This window comes from Cajanus cajan, chromosome 5 (genome assembly GCF_000230855.2).
Source record: "Cajanus cajan strain Asha chromosome 5, NIPB_CcT2T_4, whole genome shotgun sequence".
Lineage (NCBI taxonomy): Eukaryota > Viridiplantae > Streptophyta > Magnoliopsida > Fabales > Fabaceae > Cajanus > Cajanus cajan.
The window spans coordinates 15,381,111-15,399,346 of NC_138521.1; the positions used below are offsets into that span (position 1 = coordinate 15,381,111).

The 18,236-nt window shown below is 33.4% G+C and overlaps 1 protein-coding gene across 1 annotated transcript; it reads left to right on the forward strand.

The window, feature by feature from the left end:
* Positions 1-11,829: 11,829 nt before the first annotated feature.
* Positions 11,830-16,685, forward strand: LOC109800692 (1-deoxy-D-xylulose-5-phosphate synthase 2, chloroplastic). Its single transcript, XM_083074982.1, has 10 exons — positions 11,830-12,041; positions 12,272-12,433; positions 12,559-12,723; positions 12,945-13,095; positions 13,910-14,181; positions 14,279-14,552; positions 15,152-15,459; positions 15,584-15,865; positions 15,950-16,234; positions 16,348-16,685. Exons 1-10 carry the CDS (start codon positions 11,952-11,954, stop codon positions 16,492-16,494), a joined length of 2,136 nt encoding a protein of 711 aa, XP_082931108.1. The 5' UTR covers positions 11,830-11,951; the 3' UTR covers positions 16,495-16,685.
* Positions 16,686-18,236: the final 1,551 nt, after the last annotated feature.

The following is an 18,236-nucleotide window of genomic DNA, read 5'->3' on the forward strand; positions in this document are numbered from 1 at the left end:
ATTAATATTTAAATAATAATTTTTTATGTATATATATTTTTATACATATAAATATCTTGATAACTAGTGTCTTAAGTCTAAAGACTCTAATTAAGAAATTAATTTTTAGAAAGTTTTCATTTGAAAACAAAATTACACTAAAAATGTGTGGATACAATTTTTAATATTTTTTTTTCTAGTTTTGATTCTTGAACAAGTGTCTTAAAGGCATTGGCTAACATTTTTAAATATATAATTAAAGCATTTATCATAATGCTAGTAGGAACGGATCCAGGCACTTAACTAAAGGGGGAACCCTTTTTTTTTTTTTTTTTACTTTATAATTATTTAAATATTTAACTTCAAATGTAATGCATTAATTATAGTTTACAAGTGTTAAAAAATCAGCTTTTTTAAAAGAGTAATAAAAATCTATTGAAACTTTACAATATTGTACATTATGTATTATTGGAAACTTATTTATAATTTTTAATTAAATCTTTTTAATTAATTTTGTACTAAAATGGATAATCTATATTTACTAATAAATAAATGAAACTTTCTAGATTTGTAGTTGAATGTCAATATGAGGGCAAAATGACATACAAAATTAGACATTTAAAATCGGTTATATGGGAAACAATTTTATAGAAATGACGATAATATTTTTGCAAGTAGATTCATCACCTTTTAATTGGTTCCCATATATTTAATTTGTATGTCAATAAAAAAAATTGGTTAGAGGGAAAATTGATTGTGTAACGTAGTTTCAAAAAAAAATAATAATACAGGTGATTTAGTAGCCTAGAACGGGTCGTTCCCAATCTGGAACGGGCCGTTCCAAGCTACTGAATTGACCTATAAAACGTAGCTGAGAACGGACCGTTCTGGAGGGAGAACGAGTCGTTCCAAACCCTAAAACGGGCCGTTCCAGAGGGAGTACGGACCATTCTGGATGGAGAACGGGCCGTTTTGATTTCAGAACGGGCCATTCTACATGTGGTTTTTGTACGTGTTGAGGGAGTGCAGAACGGGCCGTTCTGGTTTCGGTACAGACCGTTCTGGCCACTCCGGAATGTCTATAAATAGGGGTTGGGGGTAGTTGAGGAGAATGAGTTTTTAGAGAGAAGTTTTAGAGAGAAGGACTATGGGTCTGTGAGCTCCTTTCTCTCCCAAATTTCTCTGTATGATTCCTTTTCTCCTCTAGATCACTAACGCCTTCTGGCTTTTCTTGAAATTCAGACTAGGAAGCTTGCTTTAGGAGGATTGAAGTTCCAGGTTGAGTTTCGGAAGGGAATTCTACTTCTTCTCAGTTATTGGCTATTTTGAGCCAATCTTCAGGTGAGGGAAGCTAGAATGTTTGTTATTTAAGTTGCATGTGAATTTAGAAACTCAATTGATGCATGAAAGTTGAGGATCCATGGCTGGATTGGAGAATTCGCTCATTTTTTGGGGTTTTGGGAAAATGGGATTTTTGGGTGGAATTGATGCATCGGATGGGTGCATGTAGATTTTGAGTTTGTTTTTGTGTTGTATGGAGCCTATGCATTGTGTTTTTGTGTTTGCATGTGGCTGGATTTGTTGGTTTGGATGAAAGTTTCTGAACTCTCTAACTGGATTAGGCTAGGTGCAGGTTGAGCGCGCCAGGCGTGGAAGAGCTTAGGGCTCTCGGGTTGGATTTTGGGCTAGACGTGATTTGGTTGCGTCAGGCGCGGATACTCTTAGAAGTCTCTGTTTCAAGAACACCGAGCGTGAGTTGAACGCACTGGGCGTGGATAAGTCTTAGGACTCTCAGGTTGGGATTAGGCTGGGCGAGTTAAGGTTACGCCGGACGTGAATATGTTTATGAATGAATTGATGCTTATGCATGTTTAAAGTTGAAGTTTTAGATCATGTATGTATGATATATGATGTATGGTGAGGGGTGATTCATATGTATGCTTTGTGATGATACTTATAAATGTTTGAATATGATATGACATGTGTATATGTTCATATGGTTATGTTTATTCATCATAATGGTGGGTAGACCATGTATGATGCATTATTGCATGTGATGTCTTATGACATGTGTATGATTGTTGATCATGATGGTGGGCAGACTATGTATGATGTATGATGCATAATTGCATGTGATGCCTTATGGCATGAGTCTAGCCTAAGACTTGAGGAGAGGAAAAATATTTTTGAACTGGAAGAGCTCACATAGAGTCTCTTGAGAGTGGTGCTTGGATAGGCCACTGATATATGAGAGTGGTGCTCAAGGAGGCCACTGGATTTGGGGGGAGTGGTGCTCAGATAGGCCACTGGGTTGGGTGAGTCTCCTCTAAGTCCTTAGCTAGTGTTGGAGCGAGGTATGAGGTCGAGGGTTATTCCCTTAACCAAGTAATCGAGAAGGTGCGTGGATCCTTGCGGATAGTCGGTGGGCGAACTCCACAATTGACTTGGTTATGCATGCCAAGTAGGGGTGAGCAACGGGTGGGTTTGGTCGGGTTCGGGTGAAAAATGTCCAACCCGTTGTAAACCGACTTTGAAAAAATGTGACCCATATCCGACCGACTGAGCTTTCGATTTGAGGCGGTTCGGGTTGAAACGGATTCGGATTTAAGCGGGTGGGTATAATCGGGTTTGAATTTTTTTGTAGACCAATTTATCTTAACGAAGATGAAGCTTAAAACGATAAAAAATATTTTTAAAATAGTGTATAAAAATAGAATGAAGGTGACAATAGATGGTGTAAATAGATTCGTAGTTGAAACATTTACAAACTAAAGAAGCAAAAATAAAAGATAACAAAATTCATAGTTGTTACATGGAAAAGAAATATAAAGTTAGATTACAAAACCATAAGAAATCACAGTCACACAAAATGTACTCAAAATGGAGATAAGAAGATGGAAAAGAAAGACAAAGAAAGAAGCAAAAAGATAACTATAAAAATGGACTAGTGTGTTGAGAAGTTGAATGAGGAAGGAGAAAACAAAATAAATATCTAAGTTATGAGAAAAAGGAAAAAAATAAGTTACAAATTGATGGCTATATTATACTTGAAATAAAGACTTTTAAATTTGGATCATTGTTGTTTAGTTATAAAAAAGTAATAAAAATTTAAACTTATCTCATTTTCGGTTGGGTTCGGTTTTTAGCGGATTTAAAAATTCAAAACCGAACCCGCCCAATATAACCCGTATAAAATCAAAATTTTAACCCGATTTACCCATAAGACCCGCCCGAACCCACCCAAAAGCAATATTTTTTTTCGGGTTTTTCGGGTTCGGTTTGGGTGTCGGTTTAATGCTCACCCCTAATGCCAAGGTCGTGGTAAGCCCGTACCTAGCTGTGCTATACCTGACGGTGGATCTGGACTTCCAATTGTGTAAGTGACATCATCCGAGTAAACCCGAGTGAGGATTATATCCTGTTTAGCTATGACCGAGTAGGCGCATTGGGCGTGAAAACGGTTGAGGTGATTTTGGTAGGATGGAATGTCACTTATACAGCTCTATTGTTATGGAGATCTCCTAGATGTATGCGTGACGACGCATTAGATGATTGATATGCATTGATATCTGTCATGAGATGCATTTATTGCATGATTATTAGTATGATGAAGTGTGGTGTTTGACTTCATGATTGGTGGATTGTATTTTATGCATGATTGATAGTTGGATGATGTGTAGTATAGATTTTATTCTGTACTTGTATGATTGATTTGTGAATTCTAGCTTACCCTTTTGTTTCCATGTGATGGAACTGCGATGATCATACTTGGTATGGGAGCAGGTCAGGGCTAGCTTGGAGTTGAGGTGACCGCTGCGAGACGGGGAGTTTGATCCTTGTGTTAGGGTTACCATTTTGGGTAACGGTTTTGTCTGTGCTTGACCGACACTAGGGAATATTATTTTGGAATGACTGTACATATATGGCGTTCTATTTTGTATTTAAGAAATTTAGTTATTTTTATTCTTATCTATACCTGTATGTATGAGTTATCCAACTTAATATTTCTCTTAGTTCACTAGTAGTTGTGCGATTCCACTAAGTGTAGAGACTATGGCGGGTCGTTACAGATTGTGCGTATTAACTAACATACAAAATTAGTTGTCCAATAATTGATTTTGTAGCTCACATACAAATTTGAAAGTTAGATACAAAATGAGTTGCAAGCCAATCGATTTTGGGCCAATTGATCTTATATGTTGTAGGGTTTAGGGTTAGGGTAGGTATCGACCTTCACTACTTTCCAAAGTGGATATTTTTTCTTTAACATGGTTAGATGCTTAACTCTGTTAAAGATTGAACTTTGATACCAAACTATGGAGAAAGGATAAATATTGGAAGGGGAGTTAAATAATGTGTATAAAAAACTCACGTTTTTCGTTGTGAAAATAGTAATGATAGTCAAAGGAAGTGAAAAGAGCAATCAGATGAAACACTAAGTATTTTTTTTATTGTTTTGTCTCAATCATCACGACTACTTTTAGTTTTCAATCTAACTAGATTGAGTTCCACTATCTTTAAACAAAGATATAAGTATTCTTTCAACATGCCACTTCTAACTCAATCCTAAGATTCTTTGACTTACCTCGTTAAACAACTACCCAAATATTTTTTTCACAACAAGTCTCTTCGATCTTAAAAACAAAGTATTATTGTATAGTCAAGATTCTCCAAGCTTCAAATAAGTATTCTTTTACAGATAAATCTCTCTAGGTTCAACATCATAACAATGGATATGAAGGTTACACAAATGTTATGTTTGTCTCACTCGGACATTATATAACCAATTTAGAGCAATAAGATTTTTACAAGAAAGAATGAAGCTTATACAAGTATGATTTTCAAAGGGTGTTTCTTCGTATATTTTTATACAAGTATTTTCTTCGTATCTGTTCTATTTTTTCTTGAGCTTTGAATCTTTTTATATAGTAGCTTAGAGAAGATGACTGTTGTAACACTTTAAGTCCATCTCATAAGTTTTCTTTGTTTGTTTTCATTGTCTTTTCTTGTGATGGTAAGTAATTACTTAACTCATTTAATGTGAGCATTAAATGCATTTCATCAAATGGTACCTCTTATATGATTAAGGAGACTACTTATCAACTTTTTATACAAATTGTAGTTTACAAAAGCAATGTCAGTATAGAGTAGTTGTAGTAGTAACTTTATCTACTTTTTTCCCCCATAATTTCAAGTATCTTGGTTCTGATGGGAAGCATGATTTTTCTCTTTAAAAAATTTGTGAGTTCTAAGATGGCTTTCTGGGTCAATCTTTTAATAAATGAAACATTCAATACAATCTTTTTCATTAGTATCAATAAAAAAATAATGTATATGAGATAGATTGTATACTTTATATTATTTATATCGTTTTACAAACGATCTGCGTCTTACAAACGATCTACGTCTTACACTTTTTTGATAATCATTTTCAAAGATGTTTTTGAAGAAGTTTTTTTAGCATGTTTTCTATTATAAAAATGTTTCATTTGTTAGCATTAAAACTCTAAAACTTGAGAGATCCAAGATCATCTTTTGACTTGACAATCTCCCCCTTTTTGATGGTGATAAACACATTTTTGTATTTTTGAAATATCCATTTTTTTTGTTTGAGAAAATATTTTTGCTTTGGTAAGACGAAAAGATTTTTGTCTTTTTGAAATGCTTTCATTTTTTCAAAAAGTATTTTTCTTGAAAAGAGTTTTGACCTTTTAACCTTGAAAAGCCTTTTTAATTTTGCCTATGACATTTTTCTTAAAAACACATAAGCAATTTGGATAAGTTTTTATCGGAGTGATGTAAGGCACACATCTAAGATGTTGTAAGATAATTCAAGTGGATTGACTTTTACAAGTACACTCTTTTAAAGACATGTATTGTCTCACATTTACTTAGTTCTATCATCATTCAAAATGGCATTTGAGATAGACTAAGCAATTATAGACTAAGTGTGCATATGGATCTTATGAGTTCTAGTCTTGACATTTTAGAGCTAAATCAGAGCATACAAAAGAAATTTTATATAAATGGCATAACATGCTTATTTTATCTTTTTCTTATCATACATATTGGAGCATATTGGAGCATATCAGAACATATTTTTCCACCCTAGGTGTCAGAGCATATATAATCAAACCATATATGCCTACCTTACGTGGTATATGCAATACATAGGGGACTCCTAAAAATGTGCATGCTTTAATGAATATAACTTGCATAAATCTGTGAAAATATAATGTATACTAATCATAGCTATTGTTCAAATTTTGAAAAATTTTATCCATGCAATTAGAAAATAAAATAAAAGAGAGAAAATAAAATAAAAGATAGAAAATAAAATAAATTAGAGCAAAATAATAATAAAAACCTTAATCAAATAAAAAACTTAATCACTTTCCCCCCTTTGGCACTAGCAAAAGCTAGTACAAAGCATCATCTTCGTTAGAACTCAAATTGATATTAAGGCGAGATAGTAGCTTGTTGAATTTCCTTTCGGTGCATACTAGCCTCCTCAGAGTGTAGTGTGAAGCTTGGTATAGGCCAATAATCACCTTATTGCGGTCCTTTTCGATAATGAGTGGAGGGAAAGGTGGAGTTGTGGGTGGTGAAGAAGCAGGTAAAGATTCTAGCAACATCATCAGTAGACTTCGTTAGTTTAAGCAAGTCTAAGTCTCGTGTCATCGTCAGACAATGCCTGTGTAGATAATGACTAGAGCCTTAGACTCACATAGTTAGATGAAATTGTTGAGGTGGTCAGTTCCTTTGTTTTGACATTAGCCTCATCAGTTTGTGTTGGTTGAAGATGCGTGCCTGCATCAAACTATCATTGTGTAAATGAGGACTAGAGTCTCCGACCCACCCAGTCAGATGAAACTATTGAGGTTGATAGCTTTTCAGTAGAAAAAGTAGTTCTTTCTCAAGTATTCTTGCTTTGTAGCTGTTTGAGGCTTAACAAGACCTCTATATAACCATTTCTTCTTAGACATAAGAGGAAGAGATGATGGTGATGGTGACTTAGGTTTGGGAGTAGGCTAAGAAAAATGAAAGAAAGAAGGACTTGTAATTTGAGTTAAAAGAATATTCATGACTTGAGAATGCAAAGTGATTTGGGTACAAGACCTTTTGATTCTAGTTTTGGTGGTGAAGGAGAAACTAGTGTCTAGGTTCAAAGGAGAGGTTGAGGATGGATAATTGAAGATTGATGGTGTGTGGGAGAAGGTGAAATGGTTTGAGTTTAAAAGGTGTGGTAAAAAGAATAAAGTGAGTCACATGTTCAATACAGTGATAAGACTGATGAGAGAAAAACTATGACTGATGTGATGAGTCTTTGACTTTTCCATTTCTCCACATGTTACTTTCTTAAAAACTAACACATCTAATGGTGTCCAACTTTAATAAGCTTTAAATGCACTTGAAATCTTTTCAAAAACTTAGATAATATGTTAGTGCAAATATCAGGCCAGATTAATGAAATGACATATATGCATAAGATGATATGGGTCAGATGATACATAATGCAGAGTAGGATGCTATAAAGTAAGACAATGCATGTAATTTTCAGTCTGACATATATGTTCACATTTTGTTTGTAACAGCCCAAGCAACCCGCATGAGGATATTGTCCGCTTTGGCCCACGGCCTCACGGCTTTGTTCTCGGGAATGGCCAACACCACCCCAAAACGCGTCCTCCAAGGCAAGTCCTGCCAACCCCATCAGAGTAGCACAGCGACCCCACATGGCCAGATATTGTCCCCTTTGCCCTAAGGCCTCAGGGTTTTGTTCTAGGCAATGCCCTCATGGCATCCCTAAACGCGTCTTCAAGAGTAAGGTATCCACACCCATATATATGGCATGCTTCGTTCACCTTACTAGCCGATGTGGGACTTCACAATCCACCCCCCCTCGGGGAGCCCAGCGCCCTCGCTGGCACACCTGCCCGGGAACCAGGCTCTGATACCAAATGTAACAGCCCAAGCAACCCGCATGAGGATATTGTCCGCTTTGGCCCACGGCCTCACGGCTTTGTTCTCGGGAATGGCCAACACCACCCCAAAACGCGTCCTCCAAGGCAAGTCCTGCCAACCCCATCAGAGTAGCACAGCGACCCCACATGGCCAGATATTGTCCCCTTTGCCCTAAGGCCTCAGGGTTTTGTTCTAGGCAATGCCCTCATGGCATCCCTAAACGCGTCTTCAAGAGTAAGGTATCCACACCCATATATATGGCATGCTTCGTTCACCTTACTAGCCGATGTGGGACTTCACAATGTTCATGTATTTTATTCTGTATGCAACACACAATCACATAGATATGTTTGCATTTGATGGTTTTAGCGTTTATTTCTAGCTTCATTGCTACATATAGTGTAAAACTATACTTTTTCCCCCTCTTATTCGACTTGGTCAATAGGTTATTAAGATATTTTTTATTCTTCTCAATTTCTTTGATGGAAGTTAATGATTCTTTATTCTTGGATTTCTCTATTTAGACTTCATCCAATAGCCATCTAACCATGTGCAATCAAATAAAAAAAAATGCATGATAAAGCTAATCTTTTAAACTTTGATAAAGTGTAACTTTTGATTGTTAAACATGTTAATGACAAAATTTGAATGTTTTAAGGATTGATTGGTTTCATAAGTTTTTTCATTTAACGTTTTTCCCCTCAACAAAATATCAAACAACTTCCAAACTTAGTAATTTTTTTTAGATTTTATCAACTGAATAAAAAACTTTTAATTTAATTTTTGAATTATTGAAATTTAATATAAATCATGATTTATTTAATTGAAATTTGTAATAAATAAATAATATAAATTACATTTATAATAAGTAATTTATATTTTAATATAAAACTATTTTTAACTATCCATAATTTTTTTTAAAAAGTATTAAATTTAATTTAAAAGCAATAAAATCTATAGATTAAAATAGGTAAGAGGTAAAGAAAAATTCTTAAAATCTTTTTTATTAGAAAAATAATTAAAAACATTCTCTTTAAAGAATAATTATATAAATACTTTTATTCAAAAAAAATTCTAATATATATTATATAGAGAGGGATATGAATCATTAAAATCACTCTATATTATGGATCGATATACATGGTCCAAAATTTAATATAATATTATGTTGCTTATAATGCAGATTTGACACTCTTTGAAACCACTAAAATCTTAGTAAAATTCTTCCACTGGAATTCTGTTCGTCTAAGCAAGTAATGTCCTTCATCTAATTTCCATTTTATTCATTAAAGAATCCATAATTTTTGAGGCTATACAAAGTGCTGAAACCATCTTTATGTAAACATCATGTAAATTAGAAAGTATAAATTTTTTTTGAGGCTATACAAAGTGTATTTTGGTTCTTATATTTGGTGTTCTTTTTCGTAAATGGGGGAATGAAGAATTGAAGATCACTGTTGGTGAATCTGAAAAAAAAGGCACCAAATTGGATGGTTCAGGGAACCTTTCTTCAAATTGAAATTAATAAAGAAACCATTAATTGTTTTTTTAAAAACGTTTGTATTAATATATGTCAAAGAATTAATTAATTATTTAATGGCATAACTTTTACTTAAAAAAGAAAATATCTGATAATGTACAAAGAATCAAGTTGAAAATTGAATATGCAATTATGTCTAAATTTATTCTATAATTTGATTTTTTTTAAAAATTACACCACATTCTCTGAACGAGATTATTATACTGTCATTCGTAATTAAAATGTATAACTTGGTTCACTTAAATTAATTTCACTAAAGTAAAGTTACACTTTTTTCCTTTATAAAATATGTATTATATAACTCTCCCTTTATATATTAAAATGTATAATAATTTTTTTTAAGAGATGTCACTCTTTACTTATATTAAAATATAAGTCTATCCATGTAAAATAAGCGAGTCTTGTCTTTGATTATTACAATTATTTTATTTTATTTTTCATCCTTATAAAATTTGTAAACATCATTTTTATCCATAAAAAATAATCAAAATTTAGATTTAGTTCATGTAATTTTTTTTTATTTTCACCTCACAAAAATCTAAAATTACTATTTATGATTTCTAATGATCATTTTAAAATATATATATATATATATATATATATATATATATATATAACATTTATTTTAAGGATTTATAAAATTTTTTAGAGATGTCTTACGCTAACAAAGTATCACAGATTGTATGTACTACTTAAAATGATTATTTAATTTTCTAATATACAAATAGGTAACTAAAATATTCCCATAATAATAGGAAAAAAAATATAGTTTCAAATTTTAAAGGATTAAAAAATAAAAATAAAATAAAATTATAAGAACCAAATCAAAACTAACTCATTTTACGAGAATTAAAAAATATTTAAGTCTAAAATATATAACTTAATCTATTTAACTTATTATCACAAAAGATTATTTATTATACGCTTTTAAAATACATCAATTTATTATATTATTAAAATTAGTTATTTTATACTTAATAAATATGGTTATTAATAATAAAATTAATTATATGTTTAATTAATATAATAGTTAATACTAAAATTAATAATATATTATACTTAATTAATATGATAAAATTAATTTTTATAATTATGTTATTAGTATAAAATATTTACGAGTTTTATAAATGATCAATTTTTGCTAAGAACTTGATCAACTACTTTTTGTAAGATTTCTCTTTTTAATCATGTCGTCTAGATTCAAATCGAAGACCTAACTTAAGAGGATCAAATCCAACTCCACTTTTATCTATGACTTGTTGGTAATTAATATAATAATTAATACTATATAAAAATATTAATTTATTTCCATATGAATTTATAAAAACACTATATCAATAAATCATTTAAATACTATATTAATAATTATATTTAATAAGTAAATAAATTAATTTTGTATCAGAAAAATTAATTTATTTAAATATTTATAAAACACTATATTAAGTAATAAAAAAAAAACTAAAAATACATAATAGAAAGAGTAGTTAATTAGAGATTTTCATGGAAGTAGAAAAAGAGAGGATGAAAATTAAATACAAAAAATAGTGGAAGTGAGTGGGTTAAAAGTGGAGTAGTTATTAAAAGAATAAAATGGTCAAAAAATGTATATACGAAAATATCTTATGGCTTTTATATATTGTTAAAAATTATAGATAATATCACTTAAATATTATTTCAATACTTGTGTTTAGTTTTATTTTACTCATATATCATTTTTCATTTGATTTATTTTAATTTATTTTTCAAAATGATAACTAAAAATAAAGATAGTTAATATAAATAAATTTATAAGAATTCATAATAATTAATTAAAATAATAATTAAATGTATAAATTAAGAGAAAATTTTCATGTAACATATTTAATTTGTGTGTCTTTGAAGGAGGTTAATGTAAAAAATGTTTCATTAATAATTTTTGTTTTACATAAGCTAATAGATCTTTATGAAAAATTTTTAAAAAAATCAAAAAAAATGTCACATGTTTGAATTTGTCAACCGAAGAGATGTATATTAGTTGATTGGGCGGATATGTAAGTGTTGTAAATCTTTTGGAATCCCTACAGATAAAAAAATATTTGAATTTGTCAGAAAAAACAAGAGTGTATTTTTAACATAAAAAATTAATTATTATTTTTTTCACCGAATTAAACTAAGAAAAAGTCAGCAGCTCCCAATGCTTTAAAATAAAATAAAACAAACATCATGAACGATAGTAATGTAATCAATAAATAATAAAAAAAAGATACAAAAGGAGAATATTTGACACAATAAACAAAGAAATAAAAAATAAAATTCTTGAGCCTTGGTTTTGTAATTTTTATGCATTCTTCTCCCTATATATGAGAGTTCCACACTAGAGTTTGAATGCAAGTACCTGCGCGAGGCTAGCGTTGGTTCATATTTGGTCTCTTTCTGAATAATTTCAAACATCTTTTCCCATCTGTTTCTCTCGCTGATTTGAATAGCCATGGCCTTCTGTGGCACCTTTGTTAAGCCTTCTGTGTATCCATGCCACAAACACTTAGTTCCAAGTCCAAACCATGGCTGCATAAACAAGGTTGGTGAATCACATGTACATATATGTAGCAACCCCTTTTTGATCTTAACATATAACAAGGCTAAACACCATCTCTTTGAACATGATACTGGGGTTTTGTTTCTCATTTCCTTTTTGTTACTCTTTTGATCCCATAAGGGACAGCCTTGTTCCTTTTGTTAGGAAAAAAAGACCATGATTTTTTCACTTATGGTGCAATTGTGGATTATGTGTGATTGTGTGTGTGTCAGTTCTATGTGAGAGCTTCAGCAAGTGGCTCAGGTGATGGGGAGAGGACTATTATAAAGAAAGAGAAAGATGAGTGGAAGATCAAGTTCTCAGCAGAGAAACCAGAAACACCATTGTTGGACACAATCAATCACCCAATTCACATGAAGAATCTGACAGCGCAGGTTTAAAACTGGCAATCAATTATTAAGGGAAATGGCATAGATAATTTCTTGTCTGTGGCTGCCAAAACCGTTTTTTCTATGATTTTTCGTTGGTTTGTTTGTAAACGTATGCACGTATTTGTCAGGATCTTGAGCAACTTGCAGCAGAGCTGAGGGCAGATATTGTACACAGTGTGTCAAATACTGGAGGGCATCTTAGCTCAAGTTTGGGAGTGGTGGAATTAACAGTGGCTTTGCATCATGTTTTTGACACCCCTGAAGACAAAATTATATGGGATGTTGGCCATCAGGTAATCATTATTATTTTTTACTCTTGTTTTCCAATAGAAAATTAAATAGGAAAAAGAAAAGGGGTAAAAAAATGTAAACCGTATTCATTTAGGGAATTTTGCTCTTGTAACAAAATTAAAATTTTAGATTTTTGCTTCCCTTCATACAAATTTTCTTTGTTATTAAGTGTTATTCCTTTGCCATGTGTAAGAGGAGGGTCTAAGATGTAACCAAATTGCAGGCATACCCACACAAGATTCTGACAGGAAGAAGGTCAAGGATGCACACCATCAGAAAGACTTCAGGGTTAGCTGGATTTCCTAAAAGGGATGAAAGTGTTCATGATGCTTTTGGGGCAGGGCACAGTTCAACAAGCATATCTGCTGGTCTCGGTGAGTTTCTTAATTATATGTGTCAAAACGGGTAGCCCGACTCATATGGGCTAGCCTACTTTGACTCTCTTTAAAACTGGGCCAACCCGGTCCAACTCATTTTTAATTTTTTCAAAATTTTCTTGGCCTGGTCTGACCCATCATGGGTTGGTGGGTTATACGGGCCAGCCCACCAACCCACCAAAAAATTAAAAAAAAATATTAATAAAATTTAAAATTGCAAATTAACTATAAATTAACATAATAACCATAAAATTAGCATCATTAATAGTCATACGTCATAAATCATCATACAAAATTAAATACAAACTACGATAAAAGTCTAAAATAAAAAATTTCAATGTCTCATTATACACAATTAACTATAAATCATAATCAAATTTCAAATTTTTTTAAAGAAAAGGTGGACTGGTGGGCTGCCCGACCCATCATAGGTTCAATCCAGGTGGGCCAGGTTGAAATATACCCACTTACTATAAAACTTTTATTTATTTTGGTCCGGCCCGACCCGTTTTCATGATGGGCCGGGTTGGCCCACGAGCCATGCTCATTTTGACTCTATTTCAAGACCAATACATGTTTCATCAAATATATGTATAACTTTAGATGCATGTATGACATAAGTTTTTAGAACAATTGATTCAACACTTGTATTTATTAATTAAGGATCGGAATTCAATCTCTACTTTAAGTACCACTTTATCCTTAAAATGAGCTAATGGTAGGATGGAGTTATATCTTCTACCTATACAAAAAATATAAATGTATATATGATATATCTGACCTATTGAACAACAATTATCAATATTGTTAGGCATGGCTGTTGCACGTGATCTATTGGGAAAGAACACCAACATAGTTTCAGTGATTGGAGATGGGGCGATGACAGCAGGACAAGCTTACGAGGCAATGAACAACGCAGGGTTCCTTGATACTAACATGATAGTTATACTTAATGACAACAAGCAAGTCTCTTTACCAACTGCCACACTTGATGGCCCTGCAACTCCCGTTGGAGCTCTCAGTAGTGCTTTGAGCAAAATTCAAGCAAGCACCCAATTCCGCAGACTTAGAGAAGCTGCAAAGGTAAGCCTCTCAAACTTATTATATTATTATTAGTTGTTAACATCATGGTTTCTGGCATAAGCTTGTATTTGACTCTAATTTTATCTGCTAAATGAAGAGCATCACAAAACAATTAGGAGGACAAACACACCAAGTTGCTGCAAAAGTAGATGAGTATGCAAGAGGCATGATCAGCGGTTCAGGTTCTACATTTTTTGAGGAGCTTGGCTTATACTACATAGGTCCTGTCGACGGTCATAGCATCGAAGATCTGGTCACCATCTTTGAAAAAGTCAAAGCAATGCCTGCCCCTGGTCCAGTTTTGATTCACATTGTGACAGAAAAAGGAAAGGGATACCCCCCAGCAGAAATAGCAGATGATAAAATGCATGGTGAGGAAGGGATATTTCTTTCATGTCTCAACAAAGTCATGATGAGCAATTCAAAATTTAATTTGAATGAAATAAGTTTTACAAAATTGATTTTGATGTAAACTCATTTTTGTATGGATATTTTTATTCAAAATGTGTGTTAGTAGTAAGATTCGTTTTAGAAGCTTTTATTTAACACAGATGTTTCAATTCAATTAATTTCTCAACATGAGACCAAATTCTTAGGGTGTTTGTGGGGTGTATATTTATAGGTTGCTTTGGAGTTTGTTTTTGGGGTGTATATTTAACAAGAGGGGTATTATATATTGATGTTTATTAGGAGTATTTACAGTATTTGCATACATATTTTCACATTGGTAAGATATAATTTATTTTAGAATTAAATTTTCATAATTTTATTTTTGGTCATCATATAAAAGATCTCAAACCAATGGGATATACATGTGCTTTATAAACTCTTAATTCTTCTCTTATTTTAATAATGTGAGACGTCTTTGTATCCTAACACAAACATGTGTATAACTACCTGAAATACCAACATTATTTTGGATAATCTAACCTGAATCTAAACACACACTACTACTTTCTCATATTTTTAGGTGTCGTGAAGTTTGATCCAAAAACAGGCCACCAATTTAAGGCAAAATCCCCTACACTTTCATACACACAATACTTTGCTGAGTCTTTGATAAAGGAAGCTGAAATAGACAACAAGATAGTGGCTATTCACGCAGCAATGGGTGGTGGTACTGGCCTCAATTATTTCCAGAAAAGGTTTCCCGAACGATGTTTTGATGTGGGGATAGCTGAACAACATGCTGTCACATTTGCAGCTGGTTTAGCTGCTGAAGGTCTCAAGCCATTTTGTGCCATTTATTCATCATTCCTGCAACGTGGATATGATCAGGTCGGCCAATATCTTCAAATGAAAATAGTCCAAACTAACTAATTAGTGATTTGTTATCTGTGTAATTAATTATCTGTGATAAAATAAAACATTCTCATCACTATGATTTATTTTGGGTATGAAGGTGGTCCATGATGTTGATCTTCAAAAGCTACCTGTTCGATTTGCTATGGATAGAGCTGGTTTGGTTGGAGCTGATGGACCAACGCATTGTGGTGCATTTGACATCACTTACATGGCTTGCCTCCCCAACATGGTGGTCATGGCTCCCTCTGATGAAGCTGAACTCATGCACATGGTTGCAACCGCAGCAGCTATCGATGACAGACCAAGTTGCTTTAGATTTCCAAGGGGAAATGGAATTGGAGCTACTCTTCCATTCAATAACAAAGGAACCCCACTTGAGGTCAGAATGAGTAACTAACAAATATTTCATGAACTCAATGCTCAATAGTTAAGCCACTAAATAGAAATTGTTTTGGTTATGCAGATAGGGAAGGGAAGAATTCTGACAGAAGGCAGCAGAGTTGCTATTTTGGGATATGGTTCTGCAGTCCAACAATGCCTCCAAGCCTCAGAAATGCTTAAAGAACTAGACATTTTTGTGACAGTTGCTGATGCTAGGTTTTGCAAACCTTTGGATACTGATCTCATTAGGCTACTAGCCAAAGAGCATGAAATGCTCCTCACAGTGGAAGAGGGTTCCATTGGAGGTTTTGGATCACATGTTTCACAATTCTTGAGCTTATCCGGTATCCTAGATGGACCTCTAAAGGTAAACCTTCCTCAATGGAGATTAGAGAAGTCACTCTCTCTATGATTTCATTTTTAGATGTGTCCCTTTTTTTGTGCACTTTTAAGTGACAGCCCTTTAAACTTTACCTGCAGTGGAGAGCAATGATGCTTCCTGATAGGTACATCGATCATGGATCACCGCAAACTCAGATTGAAGAAGCAGGGCTTTCATCGAAAGACATTGCGGCCACAGTCCTATCTCTTCTTGAAAGGCCAAAAGAAGCTCTTCTGTTCAAATAAAATCTCAAAATGGAATTAGAATCTTGACCTGGCACCTGAATGATACATTCTTAGAGGACTCCTACTGGCATTGTTCTTCAGAGGAAGTTGTAAATAACTATAAAAGAATTGTTAGGGTTACATGTTGATGGTCACATAATTTTTCTGAAAATAATAAATCATAGACCCTACTTATGTGTTGTTTGAATAAACATTTCCATACTTATTTATAAGAGAGAAAAAAAAAATGAAAAAGGAAAACAAATTGAAGTTTTCAGCCAAAATCAACTTAAACTTTAATGGACTTAATGATGTGTTTGAATAAGGTATTTTAAACGAGAGATGTAATTTAAGAAGTGATTTTGAAATTTCTTTTACAAAATTTTTTGTTTGGATATTTTATTAAAAAAATTTAAAATTTAAGAAATTTAAAGTAGAATTTTAATCAACTAAAATTAGGGATTTCAATTTCCACCAGGATAGAAAGAATTTCAAAATTTCTCTCATGGAGCTTGTACTCGCTCTCCTCTACACTTGCTCTACTCGCACTCGTTCCTACTCACATGCTCTCTAATACACTTGCTTGCTTGATTCTAGTTTGTTTCTTTCTATTTTGTTTATACATTTCTTTTAATTTATGGTTTCTTCTAAATATATCTAGGTTTTTTATGTGTGTTTTATTTCTTGTTTATTTTTTATTTTCTCTATATTTTTTCTTATATTCAATTTATTCTTTAATCCAGTGTTTTTTGTGTTTCTTTATTTAGTAATTTGATTTCTATTTATAAGGATTTGTAATGAAGTCTAGGGGTGGCAAAATGGGCCGTGGTCCGCCAAAATTTGGCGGGCTGAACTCATCATTCCAACTCGCAAAGCCCACCAACTTGTTGGTAAATTTTTTATTTTTTATTTGGTATTTTTTTTAATATAATGCGGGCTGGTCCACCGGCCCACCAGCTTGCATTTAGGTAGGACGAGCCAACATTTCTAGCTCGCTTTTCAATGATAGCCTAGCTGGGCTAGTTTTTGGCGGGTCGGGCCAAAACGGGGCAGTCACATTTGATTTGTTGTATTAGATGGTTATGTGTGGGAAAATTTTTGTTGTTTTTGAAATATTTTTTATTATTAATTATATGAAAAAAGAGCTTTTCTTCTATTAGATGTCTCAGAGCAAAATAAAAAATAAAAAATCAAGGTGTACTATCCGTACCGCGAAGCCGAGTTCAAGCTCGGCATCACAACGCAGGTTGACATCGGACATGCGCCACGCAACATCGGCCAAGACAAAGGCCCATTATCTGAACAAGTCACAACTGATCTCAGGCCCAAGGCCTAGATAAACCCTAATTCACACTAAGGTACGTGCATTACTTATACGGGACCCATACACACACAAAAACTAACTTTAGCATCAGAGTCTCTTTTGTAGGTACCACCCCCACTTCGGAACAGCAAGCGTACCCAGCGAAGGAGGCTCACCAATCTTGCCCAGCAGATCGTCCCCTACGATTGATCTCCGGTAAGAACATTTGGCGCCCACTGTGGGGCCGATCGAGACATCTCTTATCGGCCACGCTTATGGTTTTCACCCAAAGCCATAGTAGACGAGCAACAGACGACCTAGATCGCGCAACAAGAATGAAAGGTGAAGCAACATTGAGGAGGTTGATCGAGCAAGTCGATCAAATGCGGCAACAACACGTCGTCGACCTGGAGAACATCCGTGCCAGGCACGAAGCCGACCTAGCGGTACTGCGCGCTGA

Excerpts from the sequence above, each read along its gene's own strand:
- LOC109800692 (XM_083074982.1), top strand. The coding sequence starts at position 11,952 with ATGGCCTTCTGTGGCACCTTTGTTAAGCCTTCTGTGTATCCATGCCAC. Across the intron at positions 12,434-12,558 it reads TGAAGAATCTGACAGCGCAG|GATCTTGAGCAACTTGCAGC; the intron begins GTTTAAAACTGG and ends CGTATTTGTCAG. Across the intron at positions 12,724-12,944 it reads TATGGGATGTTGGCCATCAG|GCATACCCACACAAGATTCT; the intron begins GTAATCATTATT and ends ACCAAATTGCAG.